The sequence below is a fragment of the Prunus dulcis genome, chromosome 1, assembly GCF_902201215.1.
Source record: "Prunus dulcis chromosome 1, ALMONDv2, whole genome shotgun sequence".
Taxonomy (NCBI): Eukaryota; Viridiplantae; Streptophyta; class Magnoliopsida; order Rosales; family Rosaceae; genus Prunus; species Prunus dulcis.
In genome coordinates, this window is record NC_047650.1 from 15,355,801 (window position 1) to 15,370,822 (window position 15,022).

The following is a 15,022-nucleotide window of genomic DNA, read 5'->3' on the forward strand; positions in this document are numbered from 1 at the left end:
TATTTATAAATAAATAAAAAATAATATTAAAAAAACTCCTACAATAAACGAATTTTAGAAACACACCTAAAGTTTATTTACAACATAGCAAAAAGGCTTCTAACTTCCTATAAATTACAAAACTGTCATCAATTTCTTAAAACAAACACAACCCCAAAACCTTATAAAAAAACTCAACACACTCAACATATCATCAAAGTAATTTAATAATAAAAATTAAATTCAACAGGACCAAACTGTCGTTTTTTGAGTGAGTTTATAGAAATTAAATAGTGCATAGTTTATCTATATCATTAGTGCTAAAAATAAGTACATAACTAAATATCTATAAAATTATTTCTAAAAAGTGTTTCCAGGAAAACGCTAAAAATAGAATTGTTCATATATCTCCAAAATTCATTAACTCCGTTGCGGAGTAACAAACATGGCCAACCTCCAACTTCAGTTTTTTTCTTCTGTTTTTTTTCGCAATTGGTCGTTGTCTTCTCCATAATCTTAGTTTAAGATCAGGTCAGATTTTGTTAGTCTTGAAAAACAGATGTGCACACCTCAACCTTCAACAGATATGCCAAAAATATAAAAGGTAAGAAAGGTTTTCATAAAAAAGCATTTTGGATTTTCGTTCTTTGATAACAAGACAATTTGGTTACAAAGATGCAGCTCATCACCATAGTTATTTTCCGCAGCATATATTACACATCAAATGTTACATTTTTCACTTTCTATCGTCGATATCGACTAAATTTGTTTCTCACCACTACCTAGAATTGTATGGCATTTGGGATGAGCTGATATGCTTCATGTTCGTCTTGGTTTTGGAATCTGTTGTATCTAAAGACTTCAGGCTCTCTAGGCTACTTATGTTATGGACCCACATCTCCCCACCCCCCAACAGTAAAATTCGCAGATTTCTTATAAGAGGGGCAAGCTAAAAATCAAGAGGTAGTTCTTTGCCTCATCCATTTTGTAGCCGACCACTTTTCCCCGGCCAGCACCTCACATCCTCCATGTATGCTATTTGGATCTGATTGTCCATCAAGGCCCTGAAAGAAGCAAGCAAAAACAAAATGACATGCATAGAAGCCAGACCACTCTCTACTGCATTTAAAGCTATAGGATTCAAAATTGCATCAGTTCATCACCATAGAAGGCAAACCATCATTTGGTTTTCAATAATGCAACCAGTAATACAATTTCATATACCGAATTAAACTGGCATTTAACAATTCTTATAAATTATCATATTTTGATAATTTATATATTTGAATATCCCTTTTCATTTCCCTAGTCAGTAAACAGCAGAAACCGGCATTTCAGAACAATTAAGAGGACTACTACTACCACCTGGATTACAATCACGGATACTCGCCCAATTATACAAGCATATATTACACTCGGAGCAGAGCAAACAAGCAGCCCTAGCTCATTTTCTATAATTTTCTTAACTGTTGACAAGCATGAACCAGTACTTATTAGTATCACTAATCATGTCCTGTAATAACAAAATTTAAAGCATCCAGGTTCAGAAACAAATAAATAAATTATGGGCACTAAAACTCTACAATTTTATGCGTGTGGTCTTATGATCCTATCTTTACAATTTCCTTTCATCTATGACATGCCATTTGAATTTGAGCGCATACCCTAATACACTTTTGTACATATGGCATGCATTGCATGCCACCGATAGCAAGTTAAACGATGTGCCAAAACAAGGACATCCTCTAATATGATCAAGGGACTGAAGGCAGACCCAATTTTTTATAAAGAGGATAACAAATTAAGGAAACTACCATGCTCCAAAAGAGTACTGCATCTCCTTTAACTGGCTTTACAGACAAACCTCTGACAACTTTTCCACCACAGCTACATTCACCTGAACCAGCCTGAAATCACACACAAGTTAAAACACAGATGAGCAGTGCAAAATTCAACACATAATATGTGCAAAGGTAAGGGTGGAAAGAAAGACCACAAAAGAAAAGGAGGATCGAAAGAGAACTAAAGATTGGGTTAATTATATATTTAAATGTCATGTGTAGAATAAAGTTGTTATATGGGTTGTGAGTGATTTTTATGTACCTGACATAACAAAAGAAAAAGATGATAGTGTCAGGTACACTAAAATTATGTCTATATAATCTCGAATCAGGTACATAAAAATCAACAGTGATGTAAATTTAAAAGAAGTATAACCCAAAGATTGTAGAAATAGGGGTTGGTCTTACTCCAAAATATCGTTGAAGCCAGGATTTCTTAAAGGAGAAACCAAGGAGAAAACCTCAAAGCACAAGAGTTATTAGAATCTGAGTTAAAATACTTAAAATTTACTGTTCAAATCTATTTGCTTTGCATAGGTCCTATCTCTTTTTATAAAGACAGCTTTAATGCGACTTCAAGCACCCTCTTAGCAAAAAATGACTATTTATATTTACTAGAACTCACTTATTAACCCTCTCAATGACTCTTTGACTACCAAAACACTCTAAATGACTCTTACTCCTCATTCAATGACCAAAAACCCATTGCCCATGCATCATTAATACATGCATCAAATGGAAATCTACACATCAACAAAATGTCAGTTAAACCTGTACGGCTGATGTGTGCTTTCATGTCTATGTGTTTGAGTAAGGTAAATATTTAAAATAAAATAAATTGTGGGATTCCTATAATTTATTCCCTTAAATTGGAGGACTCTTACCACTTAAAATTTCATAAGTTACTGAATTTAATGATGTTGAAGCGTAATACGGAATGAAACAATAACAAAAATGTACCTATTGAAACCACCTAGTCACCAACTTATTTAAGAAAAATGGGGGACTTGGTTGTGGATCCAATTTCACTAAAGGAAACACCTCAGTTCCACCAGTGCACCTGTCCCCTCCCCTACCCCATATTTCACTCCAAAACCATGTCCGCTATCACTAGTTCTGGAAGCATGAAACCATTAGGTAGCAGGTAAATTAGCCTCCTTTTTTTCTTATTTTCATGTATCCAAGTAAAAGAAGTGTTGTTTTTAGCATTGAAACCTACATATATGATATATCAAGAACAACCGCATAAAAAAGAGCATCAAATCATAAAGACAAATTACCAGAGGGAAATATGTTTCTCCACCCTCAACAATATCACTTAGATACATTAGAATTGTTGCTACTCGCTGACCACCGCGTTTCAAGTTGAACTGTTAACAAAAACCCGAAGTAATATTTAGATTCTTAATGCTAACACGAAAGGATTTAAGCATGACTGCAACTAAGGCATACTAATGCTTGCAAATCTAGGGTAAAGAAACTTACAGTGTCAGAGAAGTAGTCATGATGAGGTTTGTAAAACTGATTCTTTTCGTACCTGTGCTGCTGCAGATGTTAGTCTTGATACTGAACTATATCACTCTACATGTTCATGAAATTTACCATACTCTAAAATAAATAAAATCTTGACCTTAAAACTTGAATGAGTTCGCCATTTTCTACTGGTACTTGAGAATAGACAGAAATACGCTTTTCAATTGCCTAATAAGGAAACGAAAACAAGGACAGTTAGATGGAATTCTGTTTGCTGTTTTACCGCAAAAAAAGATTGTATCTTCTGAATCGGTACAAATATGAAGCTGAATGTAAAATGGAAGAGAATTGAACTCAAAACAAAAACTAACCTGTATCGTCGGGTACTTTTTCTCTTCATGACTCAAGAACATACCAGAGCTAGTACGAACACTACTTTTTATTCCCTGGAACAAATTATACATAATATGATCAATAATGCACTTAACTGGAAAAGAAGAAGAAGAATATTTCTTGTACTCAATTACAATTTGATGAGACCCATGTGCGAAATTGGGTACTTCTCAAAATAATTTGGTATACTAAAGATACCAAATCCATAAGAATAATTAGGTCACTCTGCTAGTGCTATCTTGTTGACCAAAAGTAACAGGTTCTCATCCAACTAACAAATTTTATTAAATAATAAGGGAAGATTTTACTGGGGGCAAATATCTTATTTGGAAGGCCAAAGTACCTCCTAAGGTACTGGTGTTAGCTTCGGTTATTTCTCATGGGAAGGTGAGTACCTGTTATATGGTTCGAAGGAGAAGATCTTACTGGTGCCTCACACCTCACTGGTGCGAGATGTGTAAAAATTCTTTTGAGAGTTCAAATCACTTGGGTGTTCTTAGTATAATCACTTACCAAAATTTTGGATGGAAAGGAATGGAGGTGGTAGATTCCCACCAAAAATGAAGTTTGGGTGTCACATTGCCAAATTATTTTTTTTTCTAAGTAACAATATCAAAGCATTTTCTTAATGCATTGCATAAAATGCGCTAAGATCCATCAAAGAGTTGACTGATACTTGAAGTGTAAGATAATAAGTAGGGTATCATACGTACCTTTCCTGTTTTGGTGTCCACTACAGTGGAGACTTCAAGGCGAGGGGAGGCAATAGTTCTAAGATTGTCACATTCCTGCAATGACCATAAATACATCCTGTAACTTCTTTTTCAGATTAGAACAGTTAAAGAATAATGCAAGAGCTTTCATAAATCCACTAGCAGAAATCAATTTGACATGTGCTTGCAAATATTATTGACCACTCAGCATTTGAAAGCTTAAGATTATTAAGCGAATGTTCACACTTCTATCAGAAGTAGGGCATAGCAACTTTGTATTTCAAGGTCAGAAATGATCCATTGTCTACTGATTTTGAATTTGAGTGGAAAGGGGAGAGAGATAAATGGAGGCAAGATAGAAGATAGATAAGTCCAAATTAAACATCATAATCATCTAATATTTATTGCTGCAATCTAGAAGCTTCCCCGACATCTCTGCAGGGCCACTACACTTCTGGTACTATGAACTCAGTTTTCCACTAGACTCTTGCTAATTTTTCTGGCTCACCAAAATCATTATAGATCTCTTCTAGAAACATACCAGCACTTGATTGGATTGCATCAACTGAACTTACGTTTTTTGTTTATTTGAATAAGCTGAAAAATATTTACTTACCCCTCTAGTTCACTAGGAAAAGAAAAATAGCAGCTAAAAGGAAAGAAAGCATTTTAAAAATCCAGTACACCAACTTGGCCCAAAGAGTGACACTCTGTCAAGGATGAAAATATCAGCCGATATCCCGATATATCCCTTTTTTTAGGTGTTGATACAGATACAGGTGGGTCAGCCTATTTCTTCCCCCTTATCGGCGATATATCCCCGATAACCCCTGATATCCTCGATATTTACCGATATTTCCCGATACCATACAAATAACCCAGAAATTTGTCTTCAGTTTTGAAAGTAATCATAGATCCCAGCCACTGAATCATTGTCAAAAACCAAGCTCTAATACTTAGTAGCTTCTCCTTTATTCTCTTCTCAGTCATTTCGGCTATCATTGGCTCATTCTCTCCTCTCTCTGGTTGCTCGGTTTCTTGTGTGTTTGATTTTATTTTTCACCTAATCTTTTATCTCTCATTTCCTTTTATCATTAAGTCGCACTCTTGTAATATAATGTTGGGTTATGTATATGGGTTGGGTTGGGTTAAGTTTGAATAATGTTGTCTTTGTTGTGTTAAGTCTAATTGTATTTATTTTCAAGATTTTCATCGCGCATTATATGCACGTACATTTCATCATATGCATATCTTATACTTAGTATATTTTGAATTTTATTTGTTCAATAAATTCATTGATAATGTGCTTACTATCTATGAAAGTTTCACTTCAAAATTCCGTGGTTTTAAGCCAATATCTGTCTTTTTTGTCGATTTTCCCAGATACCTAAAACAACATCGATATATCCCCGGAAATATCCGTAAATTGAAGGCCTGATAATATCTGTATTGCCAATATTTTCATCCTTGCACTCAGCTAGTAAATTTTAAGTTAGTGAAAATGACCTGTTTCTCATTTCTCATTATAAATCCCTAGTAAGCTTAATTTACAATTTCATGCTGAATATTTTATTTTGAAAGATTAATTTAATTTCTTCAATCCCTTTTGCTATTAAATTATTAGAGTAACCTCTAAAGTCAAGCATGCTGTAAAAGTATCCTACATCAAATGTCATTTCACAAGTGTAAAGGCTAACCCATTAATCTATCACGAATTCAGAAGTCATACTTCCACATAAGCAGGTTGTTCTGAATACATTCAGACAGACATAGATGTTATGGGTTTGTACTTATTATTCCAAATAATTCCATGCTTCAATTTTCCAATATACCAACCTTTTTCAGCTTGGTAAGTTCCGTACGTGACAGTGTTTGGGATTAATTTTTTGGCACTTTATATTATCAGTAGTATCGTATTTTAAACAGAAAATTAGTTCAAGCTCGTAAAGAATACTGTAAGAGTAAAGCAAAAACAAGCCAACAAGAAGAGGGTGATGCTATTATATGACATAAACATACCTCCATGCTCAAGAAGTTATGAAGTACAATTATTCGAGGGGACCAGCTAATTATTTCAGGTTGGACCTACATTGACAGGATAAAGAAAGAAAAATCAAATTCAACTTAAGCACTGAACAACCATAAAAACATCTCCATCGTCACTTTTCTCAACCAAAAGGGATGTGAAGATATAAGCTGGTGTTCTAAAAGTGGAAATAGGTAATTCTTGTAGGAAGGCATAGAAAGGGCAAATTATGAGTTTAAAAATTACAAAGAGATAAATTAGAACATCTTCATGTTTGTATGCAGAGAGGGAGAGTGTGAGAGAGAGAGTCACGGTTTTCTGGAAGTCACATCCAATAATAAAATAAAAGCCCTTTCTATACTTTCTACCAAACTCACCCAGTTGTAGCCTCGAGCAGAAACATTAAAAAGAAAAAGTACCAAGCATAAGAACACAGAATAACCACAAGCCCTGCATTGATCTTTTAACAGAACCACTGTATGGTTTTTTTATGAAATAAAATTTCTCCTTTTCAAAAAAAAAAAAAAAAAATCTTTTAACAGAACTACATAGGCTAACATACAGTCTGGAGTATATATATTCTTTTGTATTGTGCTATATCAAGGGAACTTATGTATTTTATCTTCTCTGTTACCAGAATAAGATGACTTATGTATAGGTTCTTTTCATATCATATTTTGTTTCTTTGTTATTGGAAACTAAAGAGATATTACGATCATACTTCAAAAAATCCCAGAAATTTAAATCATCATGGATTTCAGGTCTCTAATTATTAATTTTTCATTCTCTAGAAAAACATCCAATTTTCATTGTCCTTTATGTCAAATGGTGCATGATACTTTTTCCAACAGACATGGGATTATCTTAAAGACTAGAAACGAAAAATAATGCTAAATATGCAAGCATACATATCCAAGCCGTAAAATTTTTGCTTCTTTGTCATTGTTCCAATGAGAACCTGAGAATTCAAAACAGAAGAAAAGCAAATTAGATAAGGAAAAATGTTTGCAACACCATTATGATCCTTTCTCAAGCTTCTTCTAATCTGAGGAACAACTGGAATACTAGAAACTCAGAGACACTTAAAAACGGTTAATTCATTACTAGTAAATCTATTGTGCATGCGATAACTCTAATTAAAACGTCAAGAACAGAAAAGAAGACATCATGCATAAATATAATAAATGGAACACCCACCATATAAACAATGAGTCAAAACAGTGTCAAATACTAACTCCTGAATTCAAGCTTCAAGCTCCTCTTCGCACATGCATACGCAAAACTTTGTGATGAAGGGCACAAGAAGAAAAGTATATTCATTTTATGAACAAGTGTTTTAAAACGCTGAACCAACCCAAGGGAAATGTCTTTCCATGGACTTCAGTTTGATCCTCTCCCAATCAGAATCTTCACATTTTGAAGAAGGTGGAAGTTCCAAATGGGATACCTTTTTTCTTTTCAATTTTAAAAGAGTTCTAATTCAAGTACTTTAAGTGCTTCACTGTGCACACCATGTCCTTTTGGTCACAGGGAACCTTCTTTTTAATTTGTTTTCACGTTTTAGGAAAGCCTTGGACTTGGATTGTAATTGTATAGGACACCTTGGTCTTCTTCCTTATTTTGTGAATAAAATTGACGTACTGTGGAAAAAAAAACAAAAAGAAAAGAACCTCAGTTACACTCGTTATTTTTTAATTGCCCAATATGTCTTTCTGGTTTTCATTTTTAGTTTTACTAATAAAATTCAAAACCTAAGAATAAATTCTCATTAAAAAAACTAAAAAAATCTCCTTAGCCTCCCCATGTTCTTGTTACAGAGCCAAACAACCCTAATATCAATCCCATAAACTCCACGATATTGTGTCATTTGGTTTTTTCCTTGGCATTATAAAGTTGTGTCTACAGAGAATATAACTGCAATAAATCAAAGTCAAACATTTTAAAGACAATGTAAATATCAAGTCCTCACCTACGTCCAATTTTCTTTTTTCTTTTTATAACTAAACAGCTTTATTTAGAAAGGTCAGGGGGTAAAGAAAGAAGAATATACAGTGAAGAAAAAGAAATCCACAAGAAATTCAAGAGGTTATATTCAACCACACAAAGAGTTATCTCAACAACCTTTCCTTTGGTGCTGAATGCCATATCGTAATGAATACCCTACTTAAATGCAGCCGAATCAGAATATAAATTATGAAAAATAATAGATTGACTAAAATTATTATTTTCTAATTCAAAACTCAAATAAGGAACAAATGTGGTGGCATATCTTTCTACCAAACAAAACTTGATAAGAACCATACCAACCTCCGGGCAACTCGAGATAGCCATCATTTAGACTTCTACGCACTCTTCTAGGAGATGGAAACTCGGAGCCTAAAAAGGACCAATTTTAAACAAGATAAATCATGTGATAGAATAACAACAAAATACGCATGATATAAAATCATCAAACAAAATAACAATAAAAAGAAATATGATATCACTTTACAAGAATAAAGCATTACAAAGAAAATGTCTTAGACTTAATGATTCAATCAACAATAAAAAGTCCTAAAAAAAATGGAAGATTGTACAATTTACTCAACTAAATGTAACAGCTCAATTTCTGTCAAAATAGACCTAACAAAGAAGGAAAAACCCCACAGAATATTAAGCAATGAAGAAAATTATACTTCCAAAGATGTGTAGCATAGCGAAGGTGGAAAAGGGACATTTACAAACAGAATAAAAGCATGCCAGAAGAACATTCAAATTAGTAGAATTAAAAGAAGATCCAAATCAGATCTTTTTAAAAAATACATAAACTAAAGATAAACGAATTTTCTTCAGACATTATTCATTTCCCTCAATCAAGGTCCAACACCATGTTACACACAAACCAGGTTTTAATCTCTTGCAGGATCTCATATGATAGCTTCTATGACTCTAGTATCTTAATCGCCAATTATTTTCAACTATTGCTGGTTGAATAAGATAACATAATTTCACTCAAAAGCATGCAGTGGATATATCTCTGAATGTTTGATGCCAAGGAATACCATAAAATTTGTACATACTTGAATCTTAATTATCCTGAATCTCGTTTAATTGTATTATTTTTTATGAAACTCTATCCAAAATTACAATCCAATGGATCAGCTCTTAAAAATGCCAGGCCCAGTTTGAAAATTCTGTTTTACAAAGAAAAATGATATAAATAGATGAAAAGGATGCCCATTGTTCTGCCAAAAAGACTGTTTCAATCTGACTAAAAAGTCTGATCCATGTTAAGGTTTGCAAAGAGGAAAAAGAGAACCAGAAAAATCTAACATATATGAGTAAGAACTTCACCATATGCATCTGTCAAGAGCTCTTCTACTTGGTAGAGAAAGAAAGATATGTCAAAAAAGAAAAAAGTCTAACAAAGTCCCAACCATGAGCTGAACGTGCAAGTATGAGGGGAATTACAAGATAATATATTTTTGTATGAAATTTAATCAATTGCAAGATACCATATGACTCTTCCAATCTTCGTATAAATGCCAATTGAAACAAAGCACCTGCGATTCAAAAAAACAATCAGAAGATGCTCGCTTATTGAAAATAAAGTAATTTAAAATCATTCAAACGTAATGTCAAACTAACAGCTTGTTAGAAACCACCAAACATTTAACATGGAAAAAAAGAGAATAGCTAAAAATAGTCATACATTCATACCCAAGAACAAAGAATTCTTTCTTTGTATGTATTATATGAGGGTAAAGCGTAAGCAGTAATAGTAGTGGGGTTTGTTTAGGATAATAGATAATAATCCTCTCTTAAGGTCTCCAGGTTGATCCAGGAGTCTCTAGAGGTTTTCAAAAGAGGCAAGGAAGACAGTTGATATTGGAAGGCCGGAAATTCCCCAGACTGCAGCCCCATGCCTACACCTTCTCTGTGCTCTGTGTGATCCGTAGTACTAGGGTAGGGTGTAGTGCCATTGGCCCACATGTCTCTCTGTTATTTCAAATTCCTGTTTAAAAGGAGGATATCACAGGTTTCATTTTTTAAGTTCTTCCATTTCTTTCATCATTTTGATCCCTCCAGTCCAACCACAGGGGTTTCTAAAGGTAGCACATCTTGGGATACACATATATCTGCAAAGATTTTAGCTGTGAGCTTACAACGCTGTGCATAACTTCAATGTTTCTAATTTTTCCTTTACCATACTTACCAATCCGCATAGCCAGAAATCAATGCATCACATCTCAACAAACTTCGGAGCTAGATTAATTTGACAAATCTCGACCAGAGATGTACAATTTTTCACTCCAAAATACTGCACTGAAAGTGCTGTCTATAAATATTTTTTTTAATTATTCCTACCAAGAGCCCTTATGATATGCCCTAAGAATCCAAGTCCAATGAACCTATTTGTGGCGTTGGTCATTCCTAAAGTTATGAATCTGCATTACATTAGTTTGATTCCGAACCTAATATCCAATACCCAGATCAAATCCAGATAGGAGCTTTCTGGTTGGTTTTCGAGAAACCAAAGGAAAATCAAGGATAATAAGAACATTGGACCAAGATTCAAACTTCCTCTTCGACTCCTACAGTTTTCTGGTTAAATAGAAACGAGATATAATCGTAGAATCAACATATACACAAATCAATATAATGTAATGTATATACATGTACATGTATGTATATGATCAAGATAATAGAAATTTCTTTGATGATTTGGTTTTACCTATAATCATTCCGACTGTGACAAACGTTAGCAGTCCGAATACAATCTTCATCGCAGCAGCCATGGCGTCAGTTAGAGAGAGAGAGGGAGCGTGCGTCTGTGTGGCAGCAAAAAGGGGGAAATCTAGGAACGAATTACTCTCTGAAGACCATTGCTTGCTTCGGTTGAACGCTTTGTACTCTACACCACGCCGGGATTATCCAGCATTTGTCAAATGAGTTTTTGATGTTTTAGTCAAAGTTTTTTCTATTGGTCAAGTTTTTCTTTTTTCTTTCCAGAGTCAACAATTTTGGCCCAAAAAAAAAAAATTACCCTTTTTTTTTTTTTTAAATTGACCAAAAAAAGTACTACATCCCCCACCTCCCCTAAACTTCAATTCGGGGTGAAGTTTGCTCGGAATGTTAGCTTTTCTTCTATACTGATTGAGTTTGATTCACAAGCATTGGTAAAATGACTTAAAGAATAGTGGGGAAGAGTCTTGGGCATTAGATGGGCATCTAATTGATGATATTAAGAGCAACTCCAACCCTTAGAGCATTTCCAGCAGCTAAGGCTGGACTCGGGCTGGGGGGAGTTTGGGCAAAAAAATGGTTTCCAGCAACAAAATCTAGCCCGGGCAAATGGTGGGACCCAGCAGACTGGGCTGGCCGGAGGGCAAGACTGGCCCGAGTGCTTGCCCGAGGGCAAGGCAGATTTTTTTTTTTTCTATTACTTTAATTTATTTTTATATTACTCCATTTACTTAAGTTTACAATGTAAATAAGGAAGTACCCCCTATTTGGATTCAAATAAAAATACTAGAAAATCAAATTCCCATCAAATCAAAATATGAAAAATCGGTTTTAGTGCAAAATACGATTTAAGCTAAAAATGATGGCTCATTAAGTCAATATATACTTCATATTAAAATTTCATAAAATCAAGTTTTCTTATTTGATGTGTAAGGAATAAAAGCCGCCAAAAATTATCTTGAGAAAATGATTATTCCAAAAAATTATTTTTCATACTTAGTCAATATTGCACATCTGCTACAAAAATTCTGGGTTCGCCAATGTCTATATATACCAACCAATACTCTTCACTTTTAACACCAAATCCCCATACTTTTTTTTTCCTATAAATACCAACCAATACAACTAATAAAATAAAATCTTATCCGAAAATATTATCCAATATGAATAGTATTGAAACGTAGAAACCAAAAAATCTTATCCGAAAATATTATCCAAATTAATTGTTTAAGTAAAAAAAGTTGTGAAAAAAACAAAAAAATGAATAGTATTTGCCATGGCAAGCCCCAACTGCTGGAAACACATTTTGCTGGAGGGGGCTAGGGCAGCCACTATTCACGTGAATAGTGTCTGCCCTAGGGCTAATCTTGCCATGGCAAGAGGCAACTGGTGGAAATGCTCTTAGGGCAAAGTCTAAGGTAAGGGCAAGCAAGGGCTGACACTATTCACGTGAATAGTGTCAGCCTTGCCATTTGTGGTTCCATCCACAAGGGCAAAGTTTAGGGCAAGTCTAGGGCAATTACTATTCATTGTACTTTATTTTCTATTTTTTTATACTTTAAATCATTAATTTTGATAATCTTTTGTAATTAAATTTTCGGATAAGATTTTCGGATGTGAATCTCGGTTACCACGTGTCTTATTCCAGATAAAATTTTCGGATATTCATTAATAAAAATTATAATCTCAGATTTCCGATAAAATTTTCACCCTCTAAAATTATGCCACGTGTCCCATGTCAGATAAGATTTTCAGATATTTTAAAAAAATTATAATCTCATATTTCAGATAAGATTTTCACCCTCTAAAATTGTGCCACGTGTCCCATGTCTGATAAGATTTTCAGATATTTTTTTACAAATAGTGATCTCAGATTTCAGATAAGATTTTCACCCTCTAAAATTGTGCCACGTGTCATCTCTATCTTCTGAATCCCTCTATATAACTACACCATCAACACCACTCATCTCACACCATCTCTGATATATTCCTTCATTTCTCAGATTTTACAATTTCCCATTATACTCTCAATGTCAAACTTCAGGAGGGTGTTGGAGAGGCAACAGAAAGAATGGGAAGAAATCCGGCGTAGACGTGAGGAAGAAGATCGGGACGCCGATGAAGAAGAGGAAGAAATGCTTGAAGTAGCGGCGGTGTGTATGATGAATCAATCAAGCCAACACCATCGTCGTCGTGCCCCGAATGTGGACAGACGCAGAGAGTCTCGGGGTAAGAATCTCTTGGAGGATTACTTTATCCCAAATTCGTTATATCCTGCTCATAAGTTTCGAGAGAGATATAGAATGCAGCCACATTTGTTCCAAAAAATCATGCATGATATTTGTAATTACGACACATACTTCATTCAAAAGCATGATGCTGTTGGAGTTTTGGGTCTTATCCCGGAGCAAAAACTTACAGCTGCTTTGCGGATGCTTGCTTATGGGGCATCTGCAGAGCAGGTGGATGAGATTGCAAGGATGGGAAAATCTACTATCCTAGAGTGCTTGGTGAGATTCTGTGATGCAATGGAAAATTTGTACACGAGGGAGTACCTTCGCAAACCCACTCCGAGGGACCTGCAAAGGCTTCTACAAAAAGGCGAGGCTCGAGGTTTCCCAGGAATGATCGGAAGCATCGATTGCATGCATTGGCAGTGGAAGAATTGTCCTACTGCGTGGGAAGGAGACTATGGGAATCGGAAGGGCCAAAAAAGTATCATTTTGGAGGCCGTAGCTTCATTCGACACTTGGGTTTGGCATGATTTTCATCTCTCTTTCATCGTCGTCTTTTTCTTTTGCATGTTGCTTTTCAATTGCAAAGGCTTCCAATCGTGCCTTGTCCGCTTCATCTCTCCTCAAGTCTCTCTCCAATCTTAGAGAGTTGTTCTTAGCTATTTGCTCGAATATTTGAACACAATCAATGTTTGAAGTGGCCCCTCTCTTGGCCTTTGCCGCCTTTCTCCCAATAGGTCTCGGCGGACGTGGGAGTGGTGACTCCGTTTCCATTGGGGAGTCTAAGTCGGTTGATGCCGATTCGTGGAGCGGCGTCTCATGCAACACAACCGGGGGTGCGGTAGGAATAATTTTGAATCTGGAACAATCTTTGACAATTTCCCAACATTGGAAATGCACAAAACTTTTTTTCCCTTGCCCCGTGGCACCGAACCACATTTGTTCTTGTATGATCTATTCAAAATAAATAATTGGAAGTGCATTAAAAAAATATACAATGCAAGAAATTATAAACTATTGTGAAATGCAAGAATAAAATTGATTATGTAAATAAATATAGAAATATTGAAAATGCAAAAACAAAAATAAAGATTATGCATGAAATTATAAACTATTTTGAAATGCAAGAATAAAATTGATTATGTAAATAAATAAAGCCAATTAGGAAATGCAAAAATAAAATAAACATTGTGCAACAAAAAATAAATAGAATATGCAATAAAAAAAAAGTTACATTAAATTGATTAAAATGGCAATTAAAAATATTTTACCTCATCGGAAAGATTCGCACCGCTCCGAATGTTCTCCTTTGCTTTTGTCAATGCATTTCTCCATTTCCCTAACTCTTTGTTTAGAATTTTCCATCTACTAGACAAAGCCATTTCGGTCCGAATGGAACCCGATCTTTGACAAAATTCTCCATGAATTTTGCTCCACATATGATGGAACTTCATCTCATTGCCCGTGATAGGGTCATGACTAACGTTCACCCAAGACTCGCACAACGCAATATCTTCCTGGGTTGACCACGAGCCTCCGATTTCAACAGAATATGCCATTTGTTTATTTTCTACAAATGGAAAGTAGTACAAAAATGTGAGTGGATAGTAAAAAATATTGGAAGGAGAAGAGTTTATA

At 34.7% G+C, this 15,022-nt stretch overlaps 1 protein-coding gene across 4 annotated transcripts; it reads right to left on the reverse strand.

Moving 5' to 3' along the window:
• Positions 1-577: 577 nt before the first annotated feature.
• Positions 578-11,369, reverse strand: LOC117613113 (prolyl 4-hydroxylase 1). 4 transcript variants are annotated; one of them, XM_034341762.1, is made up of 12 exons: positions 11,140-11,368; positions 9,920-9,967; positions 8,733-8,801; positions 7,334-7,383; positions 6,419-6,484; positions 4,400-4,474; positions 3,665-3,739; positions 3,451-3,521; positions 3,306-3,357; positions 3,101-3,190; positions 1,794-1,886; positions 578-1,043 (listed from the first exon to the last, which is right to left on the reverse strand). In XM_034341762.1, the coding sequence occupies exons 1-12, from the start codon at positions 11,201-11,203 to the stop codon at positions 936-938; spliced, it is 861 nt and encodes a 286-aa protein (XP_034197653.1). In that variant the 5' UTR covers positions 11,204-11,368; the 3' UTR covers positions 578-935. The 4 variants fall into 4 exon arrangements, with proteins under 4 accessions (XP_034197653.1, XP_034197663.1, XP_034197657.1 ...); XM_034341772.1 differs by having other exon boundaries at positions 8,729-8,801; positions 11,140-11,208; XM_034341766.1 differs by lacking the exon at positions 9,920-9,967 and having other exon boundaries at positions 11,140-11,369.
• Positions 11,370-15,022: the final 3,653 nt, after the last annotated feature.